Source organism: Lutra lutra, chromosome 9 (genome assembly GCF_902655055.1).
Source record: "Lutra lutra chromosome 9, mLutLut1.2, whole genome shotgun sequence".
Lineage (NCBI taxonomy): Eukaryota > Metazoa > Chordata > Mammalia > Carnivora > Mustelidae > Lutra > Lutra lutra.
Window position 1 is genome coordinate 90265913 of NC_062286.1, and position 18305 is coordinate 90284217.

Sequence of the window (18305 nt, forward strand, 5' to 3'; positions counted from 1 at the left end):
AGACCTCCAGCTTTCAGGCTGTGAGAATATAAGTTTCTGTTAGTTCAGTCACCCAGTCTGTGATACCGTGCTATGGATACCTGGGCAAACTAATGCAGATTTTGGTTGCAGGAAGTGGGGTGGTACTCTTACAAATACCTAAAAATGTGGGTGCAGCTGTGGAACCCGACGGTGGGTAGAGCCTGGGAGAGTTTGAGGTGCCTGATCTATGGACACTGAAGACAGTTCTGGTGAAGGCTCCGAAAGAAAAGAGAAGCACTGGAGAGAGAATGTCTCTTTTCTTAGAGAATACCTAAATAATCATGAACAGGCCATTGGTGGAAATATGAATGTTAAAGAATAGTGTCTCTTAGGTCTCAGAGGGAAATGAGGAACGCATTATTGGAAACTGGAAGGAGAGCACTCCCCATTATAAAGCAGCAAAGAATTTAGCTGAACTGTGTTCTCCTGTGGACCTTTGAGTGATGCCATTGTTGGTTAGCGGAGGAAATTTCTAAACAAAGTGTCTTAGGACTGGCTTAGCTCCTGACTGCTTAGAGTAGAGTGCAAGAGGAAGAAGGAATTGTTTACCAAAAAGGAACCAGAACTTGGGCATTTAGGAAATTTCTTAGGCTATCCATATTGCAAAATAAATAAATAAATAAGAACACATGTTCTGAGAAGAATGTAAGTGTGAGCCTGAACAATTATTTGCGATGTCAGGTGTGGCTCTAGGAGGTGACCAGCCATCTCCACGGGAGCCAGGAGTGCGGGGACACCGCCACTTTGAACTAGCAGGAACAGAGCAAGTGGGATGGAATGAAGGGTGGCTGTAGGACTTCTTGGATCCTTCAGGACAAGACCATAGAGCTATCCGGCTGCAAATGTGTGCCATTTTTCTTTCTTTCCTTTTTTTTTTTTTTTAAGATTTTATTTATTTATTTGACAGAGAGAAATCACAAGTAAGCAGAGAGGCAGGCAGAGAGAGAGGAGGAAGCAGGCTCCCTGCTGAGCAGAGAGCCCGATGTGGGGCTCGAACCCAGGACCTGGGATCATGACCTGAGCCGAAGGCAGCGGCTTAACCCACTGAGCCACCCAGGCGCCCCTGTGTGCCATTTTTCAAAGAAGGAGACAAAGGACCTTAAGGGAATTCAGAGATCATGAGGGGCAAACCCTCAGTTCCAACAGGCAGGTGGCCTCTGATGGAAGCCTTGCAGGCAGGTCTACAAGGGAGACAATGAATCAGATAGTTATTCTCAAACTTCAGGCTCCAGTGGGGGTTTGTCTTACTAAGTTTTGGATTGCCTGGGACATGTAGCTCCTTCTCTTTCCCATTTCTGCCATTTGGAATGGGAACATCTCATTTATGCCTGTGCCCCCACGGTGCCTGGGGTTGCATGGTGTGTCTGGCTTCACAGGCTCCTAGCTGGAGCTCCAGCCTCACTCAGGTCTGATTTGAATATTGAGATAATACTTCGGACATTGGACTTTGGAGTTGAAACCTGAATTAATTAAGACTTTGGGAGTTGTTGGAATGGAATAAATGCATTCTGCATATAAGAAGGACATGAATTTGGAGGGTAAGGGCAGAATGTTATGAACTGAATACTTGGGTACCCTGCCCAATGAATGGGCATATGATGAATCCCCAATGTGATGACAGGTGGAGATGACCTTGGAGAGGTAATTACTAGAAAAGGCCATGAGAGTGGAGCCCCATCATGGGATTACTGAGTGGCTTTAGAAGAAGAGGAAGAGAGAGGGCTCCCTTTGCATGCCCCCACAGCAAGGAAAGTCCCAGAGAAACCAACCATCTATAGCTGGGAAAAGAGCCCTCACTGAGAACCTGACCATGTTGGCACCTTGATTATGGGTTGCAGGCTCTAGGCTAGGAGAAGATACATGTCTGCTCTTTAAGCCACCCAGTATTTGTTATTTTTTAGGGCAGCTCGAGCCAACTAAGACAAGGTACATTAAAATAGAAATGGTATACGCAACCCCAGGCATGTGATCAATGCTCAGCTTTCTGTCCTCCTCTGTAAAACAGAAGTGTGGGGGTGCTGGTGTCATTGCCTGCTTGACGGAGAAGGAAATAAGAGCATGAGAGGCCTCTGGAAAGGGGCAAGACCTGCCACATGAGTGAGAGTGATAAACACAGATCAGGGGTGGGTGAGTGTGGGCTGCCATGATTTATGAGTTTGGAGGAACGGCCTTCAGACTGGTGTGGCCCCCACAGCCCCAAGCAGCTGGGGGACCCTCAGGCTGCTGCCCTCTGCCAAGGAGGAGGACAGGAATTGGCGGCATGGTGCCAAGGCGCTGGTCAGCAGAGGGTGCTGAGAGGACACGACCCCAGCCCCTGGCTCTACCTCATTCCCTCTTTCTGCACCCCTCGATCCTCTGGGCTCACCCGACCCCTAGCCCAGGCACGGGTACGGGGGACGCGATCACCTCTGGCATCTCTCTCATCAGGGCTGGTCAGAGGGAGCCTCCCCACTCTTCCAGCTCACAGCTCCAGGCATATTTTGATGGTTTTATTTGTGTGATTTCTACCTTTAAGAAGCGTCTAGATGAAGTTGCAGATGAAAGACCTAGAGCTCATTTGAGACCTTGGGGCTAGAGATGCTTCTCCTGCAGAAGAGAGAATTGAAGAGCCAATCCTGTGTCTCAGCTTCCGGCAAGAGAACATGAACGAGTGAAGAAAGGGACCGAGTCCAGCGGCATCTGTACCTGGGGGCTGGGGAGAAGGTGTGGCGCTGACAGGGAGAATCCAGCCGCTGAGCAGAAGGGTGGGGAAAGAAACCGTGATACAGAGTCGAGGAGCCCAGCAGAGGGCCCTTCTCAATGGGTAGGAGATGCCGGTGCCCTGGGCAGGTCAGGTTCAGGGTGACCAAAGGCCCAACTGAGGTGGGTCCCTGGTGTCTGTCTGCTCTCAAGTTCTAGTCCCCACCATATTGCCACCATCTTTATTTACTGTGTTTTCTGGAAGCTGGAAAGGGCACCTGGTGCTTTCCAGCCAGCAAGCTGAGTGTGAACAAAACAAGGAAAAACAACGTGGTTAGCGTGGTTTGCTTCTCGCGATGTTCCTGCCCTACAAACAGAGACTGGGGTGCTCTGCAAATTGGGAGCTTCTGAGTGTACTGTCGCCAGGACTTGGAGCGTATTTTTCAACTTCTTTTTGCACAAGAGGCTTCCAGAGTCTCAGAGGCAGGTGGCTGGCACCTGAGTCCTACTCGAACTTTTTTTGTGGTGGGTAACTGCACGTGCTAGGTTTCCTCTGACCTCAGGCTGTGCTCCCGGGACATGAGTGCTAGCTGAGGGCCAGGCGAATAGATGAAGACCACAGGCATACACCACCACCATCGCTGAGAGTCGTGACAGCTACTCCCTGCCGAAAGCCTGCTCAGTGCCGGGCGCTCTGCTTGGGGCTTTACCTGCCATCCTCACCAGTCCTCTGCTCAGCACAGAGGCCAATGCCAACATCCGCTCCTGAGGAAGCAGCCCAGAGGAGCCAAGAGCTGTTGGGTCACAAGAGTGGTGGGTAACTGGCCAACCCTCTGTTTTATCATCATGCAGCCCTCGTGTTCTGTAATCATCGCTCTGTGTAAATACCTCAGTGCCCATCTATGAAGTGACCTGAACACACGGAAACCTCAGCAGTGGGCCTCCCACTTACCGACTAAGGTCGTGCCTTAGTTTGAAGGACAAAGCAGTAAAGCTGGCATTCAAATTTGGAATTGAGTCCTGGGTTTAAATCCAGATGGTACGACTTTCTAGTTGATTGCCCTGTGTCCACTGATTACAATCTCAGAGATGGTGCTTTTTCTTTTGGGTTGTTTCAAGAACATAAGAGCTAATAATGTCCAAGACTTAGTGCCTGGTTCATAGCAAGCTCTCAAGAAGTAGTCTGCAGTATACTCTGTTTTATATATATACATATATATACATATTGTCCATTTTACATATGAGGAAGCTGAGCCTAAGAGCAGTCAAGTGACTCGTTCAAGATCAGTCCGCTGGTAAATGACAGTGACACCTAGTTCCTTCAATCTCCAGAGCTGTCATGATGTGCCATCTAATTGAGGTTCCTCAGGGAGACAGTATCTTGTACTCCGGGAGCTTTTCCTGCTGCACTGAACTTGACTGGTCAACCTGAACTCCTGCTTCCTCTTCTGTCCATTCAGAGTGCCCAGCACAGTGCCACAGGCAGAACACTGAACGAAGGCTTCACTTAACGATTCCAATCCTCAGGAAGAGCAGGAAGTGGTTCCTCTACCACAGGAAGTGATGGCTCCTCTACCCATCATCCTTGTGACCAAAGAGAAGGAAGTGGCTCCTCTACCCTTGGGAAGTAGCTCCTCTACCCTCTATCCATCACCCTTGTGACCTGGCCGCTCTTGGCTTCTCTGCAAGAGAAGCAGCATACTGCAGCAGGCATCTCTCCCATCAAAAACAAAAGCCAGAGAAAGCACGATCAGATGGGCACATTATTATCTGCTGCTTCCCTTCCCCGTTATTTTCATGACTCAGTCTTCAACTTTGCTCTCCTGTGAGGGCAGTATTTTTTAAGATGTGTTTCCATGTTTAAAATAGCCAATAGCTAAATGCACAAATTTCCTCTCTCTTAATTAGCTTGTGAACTTCCTCCTCTTTATTTATTATAGATCTTGCATTTCTCTACCCTTTCTGAAGATGCACTACAAATTTATATTGTTATAACACCTTCTCTGCTCTTCCAGTAACTGTATTTCAGGCAGAGGTATGCCTTTCCCCCATCTAAATTTTAAAATTAAAAAGGTAACTTTTAATTACCCTTTCCCCACCTCCAGTAGGAAACCTTCCAAACATGATATTTTAATCGAAAGCCTTCCAAGTGGTCCCTTGCTGTCTGGGAGCCAGACTTAGTAGCTAAAGATAAGGATGTGCCATGTCCCCTGGTTTCTTATTTTGATGACCTAAAGTTTCCTCAAAGCCCCCAGCACTGTTTGTCATGCCCAATCCATGTGCCCCAGGCCTCTGAGTGTACCCTAGTCTCACCAGCTCCATCCTAAGTGTACAGCTGCAAGTCGTTCTCAGAGGTGTGAAGACAGATGCCCCCACTTCTCCAAGCTCTGGACTTCCTGGAGGCCACTGATGCCTGCCCTGAGATGTTCCTGACGGCCTGTAGGTTGATGTGGCTTCTGAGAACTATCTGACCATCTTCTAAACTGGTTTTGCTTTCTTTTTCGTTCTATCTGTTGTGTCAGCCAGAGTCTGCCATGGCCACATGGGCACAGAGCGAGTGCACAGCCGCAGCAGGGCGCACACCCCCCACCTCCTATTGCCCGCTGGCAGGAGCTGGTATCACCTTCCCTCCAAATGCCCTGCGATGGTCACCATCCCTGTCTTTGGTCCAATGGTCCCCACTCCATCTCCTCACCCATGGCTGCATACTGATGACCTTGCCACCCGAGTCACTCGCTCACCTGCCGTTCTCCCTCCCACACCTCTGCTCCCCAACCACAGCTCCTGGCTGCTCCCAGTGTCTGCCCAGCAGACTTCCAGTCCCTCTGCTTGCTCTCATGGCCCCAGGATATGCTGTCCCCCGCCTTTCTAATCTCACAGACATCTCCTCTCTTCCTTCCACAGCTTCTCATGCCTCACCGGGACCAGATCACCCCCAGGCCCTCTCCCTTTTATTATATCCAATCAGCCCAGCCCTCAAGGCCACCCACGTGCCCCCTCTTATAAGACCACCTCGTCCATAAGCTAATAGCAAAAGTTCTCACTGGCTCATCACGTCTAGTACCATTATGTTCAAAGCAACAGGTGGCACCTTTTTCCTTTATTATGTTTCCCCCATTAAACTAAAAGAAATACACGTTTGACATAATGACTCAAACAAATACAAAAGTGCATCACAAAAACTACATACTGCCCAGAGCCTCCCTCCTGTGCCCGCTCACTCCTGTAACTAATATTAACCATCTGGAAGGCGTATTTCTATGCTTTCCTCAGCCTGCAGATGCTCCCAGGTCACTGAACATCATCTGAACATGACCCATGACTTGTGACCATTGTCTCCTGCGTCTCAGCTCATGCAAATGCAGAGTGACAATGTGTGATTGTGTTTCATCCTTTGTTCTCAAAGGTAGAGTTCTCAGTCATCCTTCTGACTTTGAACAGAGCATGCACCCATCCCTGGGCCCAATCAACTAGGGATTCTTCTTCAGGCTGAGGTTTTCCCAGACTGTTAGGGCTAAGCCTTGCAATCAAGTCTGAGTTGACCTACTACCCAGCATACTACCCACCATAAGTGGCTCAGTGTTCAGTGTGTGCCTGACCAGAGATTTTAAATATTTCCCTGCACAAAAAGGAATTAAGAATCTGGTTGAGGGGAACTAGGCTGTGGCTACTTTCTTTAACATAGGTTAACAAAGGAGACAACTTGATCAAATAACGTGGTACTTATAGGTCACATTCATGGATTTACTTCACTTTAATGAAATGAATTGTATCCCTGAAAATTTTAATGTCACATTTTATAAGTCAAGTTCTATTCCCTTTGGCTTTATATAATTTCACAGAGAATTTTCCATAATTTTTGGTTGATTCTTAATGGGCAGCAGTTCTTAATTTGAACTTTCAATTTCTTTTCCCTTTTGCCAAGTTTTTACATTAGTGTTCTGTAAAACAGTTAAGGCCCCTAGGGAGGCCCCTACTTTAACCATAACAGAAAAACTATTATTTTATTATTTGTAAAATGTTTTACAGTTTTCCTATAATGAATGAACACCTTCAAATAACTCTTCTTTTGAATGTTATGTTTCCAGATGGTTCTTTCAAAGTAGGGTGTGACTTTATTTTAGAGTGTGTGTGTGTCCATATGTGTTAGTGTGTGTGTGTACACACATAAATTTTTTTAATACAACTCATAAGCTCTTCTCTCACATGATGATGCTCTGGTTATATGCTGAGGGAGGCTTTCAGAACTGCATGCGTATTTCGAGAGCCAGAGCTTCCAGAATTACCTTATCCAGTACCTGCAGCCCTTGGCTCAAGCCTGTTCTTAGGCCTGGTGTGGCCTGTCTTGCTTGCTGAGCATTTTTTTTTTTTTCACCAATGAACATTTATTGAGTGTCCGCATGTGCACAGCTTTGAACTTGGAGATCACAGAACGCACTGGGGAGGGAAGGGGAGAGAGAAGCAAGGGATGAGGTTTGGGGGAGGGTCCCCCGAGGTTCATAAGAAAGGTAGTACCTGCCGGAGCCACAAGTCGCGTCTCTCTGCAGAGAGGAATCATAAGCAGGGGTGGGAATTAAAGCCAGGCACCACGATGGTGATGAGGGGCAACCACAAAGGAAACATGGATTCTGGGTAAGTGTCCCTCCTGTTCCTGGCTCCAGCCAAGCCAGATGGCAGGAAGGGGACAGGGATTAGATGCTCAGGTGTCATACATCAGCCTGTGCCTCTGAGAGTGCGAACAGGGAGGATGGCCCCACCTGGGAGCTGGTAGACAGCTCGGACCCTCAGCTTAGAATCAGCACACCCACGTAGGCCAACACCGCAAAGCACAGCTTTAAAATCCATGCCTGTTCCCCAGGCTGGGCATTTAGCAGGTGCTCAGCAAACCAGTTTCCTTGTTTGCTCAGCTTCCCATGAAGCCGGTCTCTTCTCTGGGTGTTTACAGCGCTATCTGTAGTCTCCTGACATCAGCAGGTTGACACTTGACCATTGGCTTGTAATTGATCCCTTCGCGGGTCCTGGATCAGAATCACTTTTTTTGGCCCCCATTTCAGACCTGCTTGGTTAGAATCTTTGAGGGTGGAGCCAACATTGACACTTTATCCAATTTCCTAGTTGGTTCTTTGTACCTGAAGTCAGAGAGCCAAGGGACCCCGTGTTGACCTGTTGGGGTCTCTCAAGGCAAGATGAGTGTCTCTCAGTGAGACATCTGCCTCAGGTGGAAGTGAAGTTGCTTTTATTCATTGAGCAAAAACATACTGGGAACTAAGTAGGTGGTGGGTGTTTTGCAAAAACCTAAAAATAGCACATCATATAAACACATCATAAAAGCAGCCACACAATCAAGTATTTGTGACATGCATTCATATTTTAAAAAGGACTCTTCCATTTGTCATCTTAACAACCCGGTGTTGGCGGGGCCAGGACTTGGAGCCGGGCTTTCATGCCACTGGCCTGGGCTGCCCCTGTGCTTCTGTCCTGTTCCAGGGGCAGAGGAAGGGGAGGGAGGCAGGCCTTGAGGGAGGGTTGCCTGCATGGGGTGCAGTGAAGGGCCTCGCAGAGGAGAAGGAGCATCCCATCACTCGTTTTGGAAAGATGAGGGCACATTTCTCTGCATGTGTGCCTTCCACATGCAGGACTTGTAAGAGGGAGGCGTTTTGTTCCCACACTTCAGACTGTTTGGGCCCCCCACAAGGCTGAAATGGCTGCACCGTGGCCTGGGGATAGAAAGTGACCCTCCTTCCGCTAAGGTCGGGAACACGGCAGGGATGTCCGTTATCACCACTGCTATTCAACATAGTACTAGAAGTCCTAGCCTCAGCAATCAGACAACAAAAGGAAATTAAAGGCATCCAAATCGTCAAAGAAGAAGTCAAACTATCACTCTTCGCAGATGATATGATACTATATGTGGAAAACCCAAAAGACTCCACTCCAAAACTGCTAGAACTTGTACAGGAATTCAGTAAAGTGTCAGGATATAAAATCAATGCACAGAAATCAGTTGCATTTCTCTACACCAACAACAAGACAGAAGAGAAATTAAGGAGTCAATCCCATTTACAATTGCACCCAAAACTATAAGATACCTAGGAATAAACCTAACCAAAGAGACTAAGGATCTATACACAGAAAACTATAAAGTACTCATGAAAGAAATTGAGGAAGACACAAAGAAATGGACAAATGTTCCATGCTCCTGGATTGGAAGAATAAATATTGTGAAAATGTCTATGCTACCTAAAGCAATCTACACATTTAATGCAATTCTTATCAAAGTACCATCCATTTTTTTTTCAAAGAAATGGAACAAATAATCCTAAAATTTATATGGAACCAGAAAAGACCTCGAACAGCCAAAGGAATATTGAAAAAGAAAGCCAAAGTTGGTGGCATCACAGTTCCGGACTTCAAGCTCTATTACAAAGCTGTCATCATCAAGACAGCATGGTATTGGCACAGAAACAGACACATAGATCAATGGAACAGAATAGAGAGCCCAGAAATGGACCCTCAACTCTATGGTCAACTAATCTTCGACAAAGCAGGAAAGAATGTCCAATGGAAAAAAGACAGCCTCTTCAATAAATGGTGTTGGGAAAATTGGACAGCCACATGCAGAAAAATGAAATTGGATCATTTCCTTACACCACACACGAAAATAGACTCAAAATGGATGAAGGATCTCAATGTGAGAAAGGAATCCATCCAAATCCTTGAGGAGAACACAGGCAACAACCTCTTCGACCTCAGCCGCAGCAACATCTTCCTAGGAACATCACCAAAGGCAAGGGAAGCAAGGGCAAAAATGAACTTTTGGGATTTTATCAAGATCAAAAGCTTTTGCACATCAAAGGAAACAGTGAACAAAACCAAAAGACAACTGACAGAATGGGAGAAGATATTTGCAAATGACATATCAGATAAAGGGCTAGTGTCCAAAATCTATAAAGAACTTTGCAAACTCAACACCCAAAGAACAAATAATCCAATCAAGAAATGGGCAGAGGACATGAACAGACATTTCTGCAAAGAAGACATCCAGATGGCCAACAGACACATGGAAAAAGTGCTCCACATCACTCGGCATCAGGGAAATACAAATCAAAACCACAATGAGATATCACCTCACACCAGTCAGAATGGCTAAAATTAACAAGTCAGGAAATGACAGATGCTGACGAGGATGCGGAGAAAGGGGAACCCTCCTACACTGTTGGTGGGAATGCAAGCTGGTGCAACCACTCTGGAAAACAGCATGGAGGTTCCTCAAAATGTTGAAAATAGAACGACCCTATGACCCAGCAATTGCACTGCTGGGTATTTACCCTAAAGATACAAACGTAGTGATCCGAAGGGGCACGTGCACCCGAATGTTTATAGCAGCAATGTCTACAATAGCCAAACTATGGAAAGAACCTAGATGTCCATCAACAGACGAGTGGATAAAGAAGATGTGGTATATATACACAATGGAATACTATGCAGCCATCAAAAGAAATGAAATCTTGCCATTTGCGACGACGTGGATAGAACTAGAGGGTATCATGCTTAGCGAAATAAGTCAATCGGAGAAAGACAACTATCATATGATCTCCCTGATATGAGGGATAGGAGATGCAACATGGGGGGTTAAGGGGGTAGGAGAAGAGTAAATGAAACAAGATGGAATTGGGAGGGAGACAAACCATAAGTGACTCTTAATCTCACAAAACAAACTGAGGGTTGATGGGGGGAGGGGGGTAGGGAGGGGGGTGGGATTATGGACACTGGGGAGGGTATGTGCTATGGTGAGTGCTGTGAAGTGTGTAAACCTGGTGATTCACAGACCTGTACCCCTGGGGATAAAAATATATTATATGTTTATAAAAAATAAAATTAATTAAAAAAAAAAAAAAAGAAAGAAAGTGACCCTCCTGTGGAAAGGAGGATGGAGGCCACAGATGGAGGCAGTGGAATGCTGGCAAGAAATGGTATAGGACAGCGATGACTCTTCTAAAACATACCTACAACAACCCCAAAATTATAAGGGGGGGTCACCATTCTCTGCTTCTGACCAGGCTCAGGAAATCCCTAATTTAGTTATTTTCCCAGGAGAAACCCAGGCAAATCCATCTTTCTTTTAACAAACTTCTAGTCCAGATTAGCATGAAATTATGTCCTCTAAAACTTTTCATTGCCTGTGGTGTTGCTCCTCAAATTGATCGGCAGGTCTGTTCCCACCACCATCAAAGTGCCCATCGGCGGATCCTTCCCTGCATCACTCAGAATAGGGCGACCGCCAGGGGGAGGGCTTGGAACATCTATGAATTCTGTGTGCGTGGTAATCGCCAGGTCACCAAATTCCACAGCAATTTGTAATAAACGAGTACTGGAGGCATTAGCAGAATTCCGTCATGGACAGCGGAGGAGAGGGTTTTCCAGTCATGATATCCGTGTTTGCCAAAGTCAAAATAAGAAAATCATTTGTCCTATTCAATTGTGGAGAGCTGAGACAAGAATATTATCCATCACTTTCGTGCACCTCTTTCCAAACCACAGCTAAGGGCATACTTACCCACAAACGCGCTAAGTGATCCAGTAGCTCTGTCTTCTCTTCCGCACAGCACACCCTATGGTGATGTGGCTCATCTGTCCAGAGACAGCACCTTGTAAAAGAGTGTCTGTTGATCAAAACTCTTCTCTGCTCATGAGGCAGAAGGACACCACCCTAGGAGCCATAAGTGCTGTCGTGATGGTCGACAGTTGGGTTGTGCCAGGTAGGGCTGTGGTTTCACCCCTGAAACTCTAAGAGGCAGCTCCCCACTTGCCCTGGGCACATCCTCCATTCTGTCTCCTTCTGCTTTTATCACCTATGAAGCAGAGGCCAGGGACATGGCTCTGAATGTTGGTGAGATAATTGGATATAGTGGAGCCAGTGCTTGTCCCCAGGTGATGGGGGCAGTCACTGTGGAAAGGCTTTCCGACCTGGAGCCCTTTTGGCTGGGACTCTGGCCGGCATCTCTCACGGCAGGCGCTGCCCCACTGGGTGTGTGCCTCCTGACGCATGGATTGGTAGTGGAACCCCCTGCCCGTGGAGCGTCTGATAGTCCAGCGTCATGGCCTAGAGGGCTTGTCCCTGCACTGAGGTCCACCCTGTCAAACTGCTCCTCGCGTGTTTGCTTCACACCGGGTCCTGGGAGCCCACTGGCCTACCACTACGGCCAGCCTAAGACAGTCCCCTCAGGGACAGCAGCCAGGGCAGGCGGTGGCTCCTCCCGCCTCCACGCGCTGGTGGGGCTGCCAATCCTGTGCACACTCTGCATAATTTTATGTCACTGTATGTGTATTCTATGTGTACTTAAGCAATTAAATTACTTTAACTGGTCGCCTTCAGTTTCACCCTGCCACAGGGTTAGTGACTAGAATGTGAGCATTTGATAGCTGATAGCTTTTGTGATGCCCGGCCTGGCAGGGTCTGGGTGTTTTGTCTGGGTGTCCACCTGGCACCAAGTGGTCAGGCTCCAGTGGTCAGGCTCACCCTTGCGCAGCCCCCAGAGGGCCATGAAGCATCAGATGCCACCCCTCACGCCTACACCGTATCCCACCTCCAGTGCCCTCCCCTTCATAACCTCGGGTTAGGAGACTATCATCGTGAGAAGCAGACACACCTGGCCAGCTGTGCGCACCTCTCCGTGGCTATGGCCATGGCTGTGGCTGTGGCAGTGGCCTCAGAGCCCCAGCTACTTGGGAGACAAGGACGCCTCTGAGCCAGCTCTGTGGCGCCCCCTCGTGGCCAAACTCATGAAGTTCTCCCAAGTGTGTCACCACTTTGTGGATGTGGAAGCAGGACAGAGCTGGGGCGACATAAACAGACAGGGGTTGCCCTTCGCTGTGTTACCCCAAACCCACCTGCTCCCCACTAGCCTGGGGCTCACCCATACTCGCCATTCCTCACCAGGGAGAGTATCCAGGACATCTACTTCCATTCTTTCTATCAACATCCATACTAAGAGTAGAGAAAAACATACAGACTTGTTCATACTAAGGTGTTACTGGCTTAGCTTAAGGATATGCACATCCCTGGATATGTGCATTTTAAGAATATTTCGGGACCACTTAGCCCGCCCTCCCGCAGAAGCCTCTAACCATGCAGACAAGTAGGTTGGGGAAAGGAAATCCTCCGTCAGCCCACCTCAAGGTCTGCTCAGCCCTGTGACCAAAGCAGTTTCTGATGGTCATCGCTGACTCAGTGGCTATAGCTTCAGCCTTCCGTGTGCTGCCGCTGTCCTACACCATGTGCCCATATCCCCCTGCCACCTGATTTCCACTGAACATTAGAAAACTAAACTCTTGGGGTCCATGGGTGGCTCAGTTGGTTAGGTATCTGCCTTTGGCTCAGGTCATGATCTCAAGGGTCCCAAGTCCCAAGTCAGGCTCCTGCTCAGTTGGCAGTCCATTTGTCCCTCTGCCCCCCAACCCCACTAGTGCATGCTCTCTCTTAAGTGCTCTTTCTCTCGAATAAATAAAATCTTTTAAAAAAAGAAAATTCGAGTAAGACCATAAAGATGGTCAAATCCCAGAGCAAAGGTGTTGTTCTAAAAGCACTTCTGCATGCACACACTTTCTCTTTCACACACGTACCTCACTCATTGGCAATGGTTCACTCTTGCTTCTGTGCTTCCATGTAATCAGCACATGCTGAAGCTGACATGCCCATTTACTAACAGTGATATGCGGAATTCAAGGCAGACATGGTGGCTTGTCCTGGCCACCCGAGGGCATTGTCCAGATCCTTCTCTAAGTCTGTGTCGCCACCCCAGCCTGTCTCTGTTTTTTATTGAGAGCTTGCTTTAAGCCCCTAGGATGCCCCTTCACTGCAAAAGGAATACTGAGCAGAGCCCCCAGGGGAGACTCACGGTCCTACCATCAGGTGGCTTTGCAGGGCACTGTGCGGAGCCCTCCAGAGGAACTGGGAGTAAGCTGAAGCAGGAGAGCGGTCTGCACATCCTAGGGGGACAGCGTATTGATGGCCCCATGATTATAAGGGCAGATCCTTCTGATTATGTCACAGGTTTTGTATGTGAAGAGCCATGACCTGCTAGCTGTCACATCCCATAGCAGCCCTTTCTCTTAAGATAAGGAAGCCACCTGCTGGGGCAAGAGGTATTATCAGGATGTTTCCCACTGAGGGAATTCACCAAGAGAGAAGTTGCCCTCACTGGGGAGCTGCCCTGGCCTCTGGGACAAGTGGTCCTTCCCACCTGCAATGAACTTTCTCAGGGAATCTATGAGGTGTACACACACACACACACACACACTCTGCCGGTTTCCTGTGTGGTACAAAGAAATCTGCGCAGAGAAGAGTTTGCCTACAGAGCTGCCCAGGGTTTCCAAACAAAGATGCGTCCAGGCTACATGGGCTCTGGTTCTATAAACCGGTTGAAGGAGCTAATCTCAGGAAGCCTGATATAGAGTCATTTCACTCCCCTCTTGGGTAAAAAGAAGCAAATTATGTTGACTGCTGGCTCCTTCATCACAGCAAGTGAATTGCCCATCTGGAATGGTCCTGTGATGGCGAGGGGGTGTGTTGTCGGGAAGGGCCCCCCCCCTGCCGACAGCATCGTTTCCTGGGAGTAGTGCCTTCTGGCCTGCCTCTGGGCCTCCTGGGCCCATTCTGGTCACTTGCACCAGGTTTGGGAAAGAAAGGAAAACAAGAGTTGGAGAAACTTTCAGTCTTAGCTCTGTTTTCTTCCTCTAACCAGCTTTACAAGATTTGTTTAAAGTTTGTAAATAAGATTATACTTACCTCCTCACTTGTCAACAGAAAAGGCATTTAGAAGTGTTAACCCACGGGATTTCAATTCTGTGTGTCTTTCCAGAAAGAGAAGAAGAGTGGGCTGCTGAAGCTTCTCGCTGGGGCATCCACCAAGAAGAAATCTCGCTCCCCACCATCCATCTCTCCAACTCACGACTCCCAGGTGGCAGTGGACACCTCACTCCAGGGTGCAGTGGGGCCCGAAGTGTCCTCACTATCCATCCACGGCAGGGCAGGGTCCTGCCCCATAGAGAGCGAGATGCAGGGTGCCGTGGGCATGGAACCGCTGCACAGAAAGGCGGGATCCTTGGATCTGAACTTCTCCTCATCCCCCTCCAGGCAAGCATCTCTCTCCATGGCTGCCATCCGTCCCGAACCCAAGCCTTTGTCCAGGGAGAGGTAAGGGGGGAGGGTGGGCTCACATCCTCTGGCACCTTGGTGTGGGCTGGTCTCTGAGATTAGAACCATTGAGGGAAAGTGTGACAAAGGGGATTTTCTGTGGAATAAATTTACCCAACATCCCTCTTACCACATCTACTCCTGAGCCTGGCTCCTGAGCTTGGCTGGTGAGCATCGGATAAAACACATTTGGGAATGAAGGGGAGCATATTTCATGTTCTGAATCTACCTGGATCCTGAGTTCGGGATTTGCAAGGGATTCATCAGGACATTTGGCAGAACCGATGGGGTACTGAGCCCAAAGAGAGCGATGATGTTAGTGAGGGACTACACCCCCTCAACCCTGTGGAAACCTGGAGTGTCCTACCCCGGAAGCCAGCTACGACATCTTAAAGTTATAAAACATTACCCCAAAATTGGTTTCAAGGTTTATAGTCTGTTGGGTTGAACCATACAAAATTGCCAGTATTCACTGTTTTTTACCAAAACCAGAAATGTCACAGTTAAGCTTAAGTTTTACAGAGCAATGAACAGTCTATGGAGTGAGGGCCTCAGGTGCTTGAACTTTACAAGGGGTCAGAAACTGGTGTCCTGCTCAGTGGATGGGCCCATTTGAGGTAGTCCTTCAAGAGCTTCGAATAAGGGTTGGAAGGCACTGCAGGGAGAGAGGATGGTGTCAAATGAAGACAGCAGGGAAGTACTCTTTCCCTTCTAAGTGGCTTCTTGTTGGAACACTGCTTAAATAGTAAAAATGTGAACAGTCTCCTGAGAGAGCAAACTTGGCGTTTCTGTCAGAATTCCCCTCCCCTCAGCCACACTGACTGACGGCCAGCCCTTTCCTGTGTCTCCCGGTGCTTGAAGCCTGAGAAGGCCACCACTGTCCTGAGCACCCACTAACCTCCAGCACCAAGGCAAGGCTAGCTGAGGTTCTGTCTAAATGAGGGATGACATAACTTTTCTGTCAAGGCCCAGGTGGGAAATTCCACAGACATCGTAGGTCATAAGGTCTCCGTCGCAACTACTCAGCTCTGCCATGACAGCGTGAAGGCAGCCATAGACAACATAGAAATGACGGGTGTGGGTATTCCAGTAAAACTCCACTTACAGACAAAATTTAAATTTCATGTGATTTTCTTGTGTCACGAAATAGTCTTATTTTTATTTGGTTTTCAGCCATTTAAAAAAGTAAAAGTATGTTTTGTTCTCGGACCACACAAACCAGCAACAGGCCAGTTTGCCAAGACATACCCAGACGATGGGCTTTAGGGCTGGGCTGATGCTGTGGTACTGAGATCCAGGGCATGGAGAGGACAATCGCCCCAGGTGGCGGAGCGACAGCGTGAGTTTGGTATGGATTTCTGGTAAACAGTTGTAGTGTAAGTCCGCATTTAGAATGATAGCTAGAGTTTGGGGAGTGACATTCAGACACTCAACAACCAGCATGGATTCCAGCCGTAAATACCTACCACAGCCACGCTGTGCATCAGCTTACCATCTGCTGGCATTGTTCTAGGTGTCTTGTGTGTGTTACCTCAGTCCTTGCAAATTCCTTCAAATTCAGTATCCCATCTTATAGCTGAGGAAACAGAGGTTATTCACAGGCTAAGCCACTTGCTCAAGATCACATAGCAAGTTAGCTGCCAAGCCAGTGATTGAAGTGAGGGCTTTCCAACCACGGAGCCTGGGCTCTGAACCGCTTTGAGGAGCATGGTCAGCAGTCGTGCCAATGTAGTTTGCCCACCAAGGGATCTGGGTGTCTCTGGTCTTCAGACACTATGGACCATGTCACAGCCCTGCCAGGATATTAGCATATGCTTCGGGGTCCTTCACAGTTGGGCACCACCCCCTGTGTATTCAATATACAACTGTCATTCAGACTCACTCAGTGCAGGACCCGTTAGCATAACGTGCCTCCCATACAGCAAATCCCCAGGCCCTGAGGAGACTGAGTTCACACCTTACCACACCACACCTGATACCACACCACACACACACACAAAAACATACACCACACACCTGATACCATAACACACACACGTACCACACACATGCACACACACATTGAAACACACGCATCACACACCTGATACCACAGCACACACGCACAGGACACACACACCACACACACTCCACCACACCTGATACCACACCACACACACATACTGCACACATGCACACATATACCCCAAACACACACATCACACATGTGATACCATACCACACACATACGCACACCACACACATGCACACACGTATACCTCCAAACACAAACACCACACACACTCACCACACCTGATACCATACCACACACACACACACCCCACACCACACATATACACACATGCACCACACATACCTCAGACACATCTCACACCAATATCACATACACACAATTTCTCTTTCTTCCTCTACTTCCCTCCAGGGAGCCTCCTCCAACTTTGTGTAGTGCTTTCATGTCAGAACCTTCTTCCTTCCACAAGACCAACCCCCAGCTGCCTGTGATTTCTGAATGTGGTTCCCTGTCCCTTTGCCTCAGGTCACGATGTTGGTGACTCCTGAGAGTGACAGACCTAGATATTTCAAAGCTGCTCTCATATTTCCCCTAGGTTTCTATTCTCCTCAGATCCTTCTACTTCCAGACTCCTTCATAAAAGGTCTTAAAAGACCCTATTCTAAAAAATCATGGGAGTCTATGATTAACTAGAAAGTTCAGAGAATTACTCTCATTCTGTGAATATTCCATCTAATCAGGGCTTATTGTACCCAGAGACTCTTGGCACCCGGCTTGTCCCCAGCACGCTGTGCAGCTCATTAGTGATGAGAGTTTTCAAAATACAGCCTGAAACCAAACTACTGCCTAATGAGCCCCCAGATGCCCCCTTCCCTCACCCTGTGCAGCCCGTCAGCTGCTTGGTGTCCTGGAGAGCCCCAGCAGGTTGGAGTGAGGGTTTAACAAAGGAAAGTCTTAGTCTCTGAGCTGAGGCAGCTCCAGAAAGCACTTGGCCTAGGACCCTGCAGGCTCGTGAATAAGACTTAGCTCGCAGCTGGAGGGGAGCAGCCCTAGCAAGACTAGCCTCTCTAGAGGCCCCGGCATTTGCTCCACAGGCCACAGGGCTGTCAGGAGCCAGCTGTGTGCAAGGCCACTTTACAGGCTCAAAGGTGGGAGAAAGGCAAAGGGCAGCTGGGGCTCAGATTCCAGGAGGTTTCTACCACCAGCGTGCTGAGGAAGGAGCCTCTCTCACCTTGAGCAGAGCAGCTGGACTATGGCTGCTGCATGTCTGGGGTGTGTTCCATGTCCATACTCCCTCGGATCTCTCCATTTCCCTCCAGAGGATTTGGGGGGACACCGGGAGCTGCTCTCCACACTGCTCACAGAGGAAGGAATTTTGGGCTGGAGTGAGGCCTCCCG

General features: G+C 48.4%; 1 protein-coding gene across 1 annotated transcript in view; it reads left to right on the forward strand.

The window, feature by feature from the left end:
* SH3RF3 (SH3 domain containing ring finger 3) overlaps nt 1–18305 on the forward strand; it is a 364818-nt gene that overhangs the window by 339693 nt on the left and 6820 nt on the right. The window contains exon 9 of the mRNA XM_047745167.1: nt 14562–14896. Coding sequence (XP_047601123.1) covers nt 14562–14896 — 335 coding nt within the window. The remainder of the gene's footprint in view (nt 1–14561; nt 14897–18305) is intronic.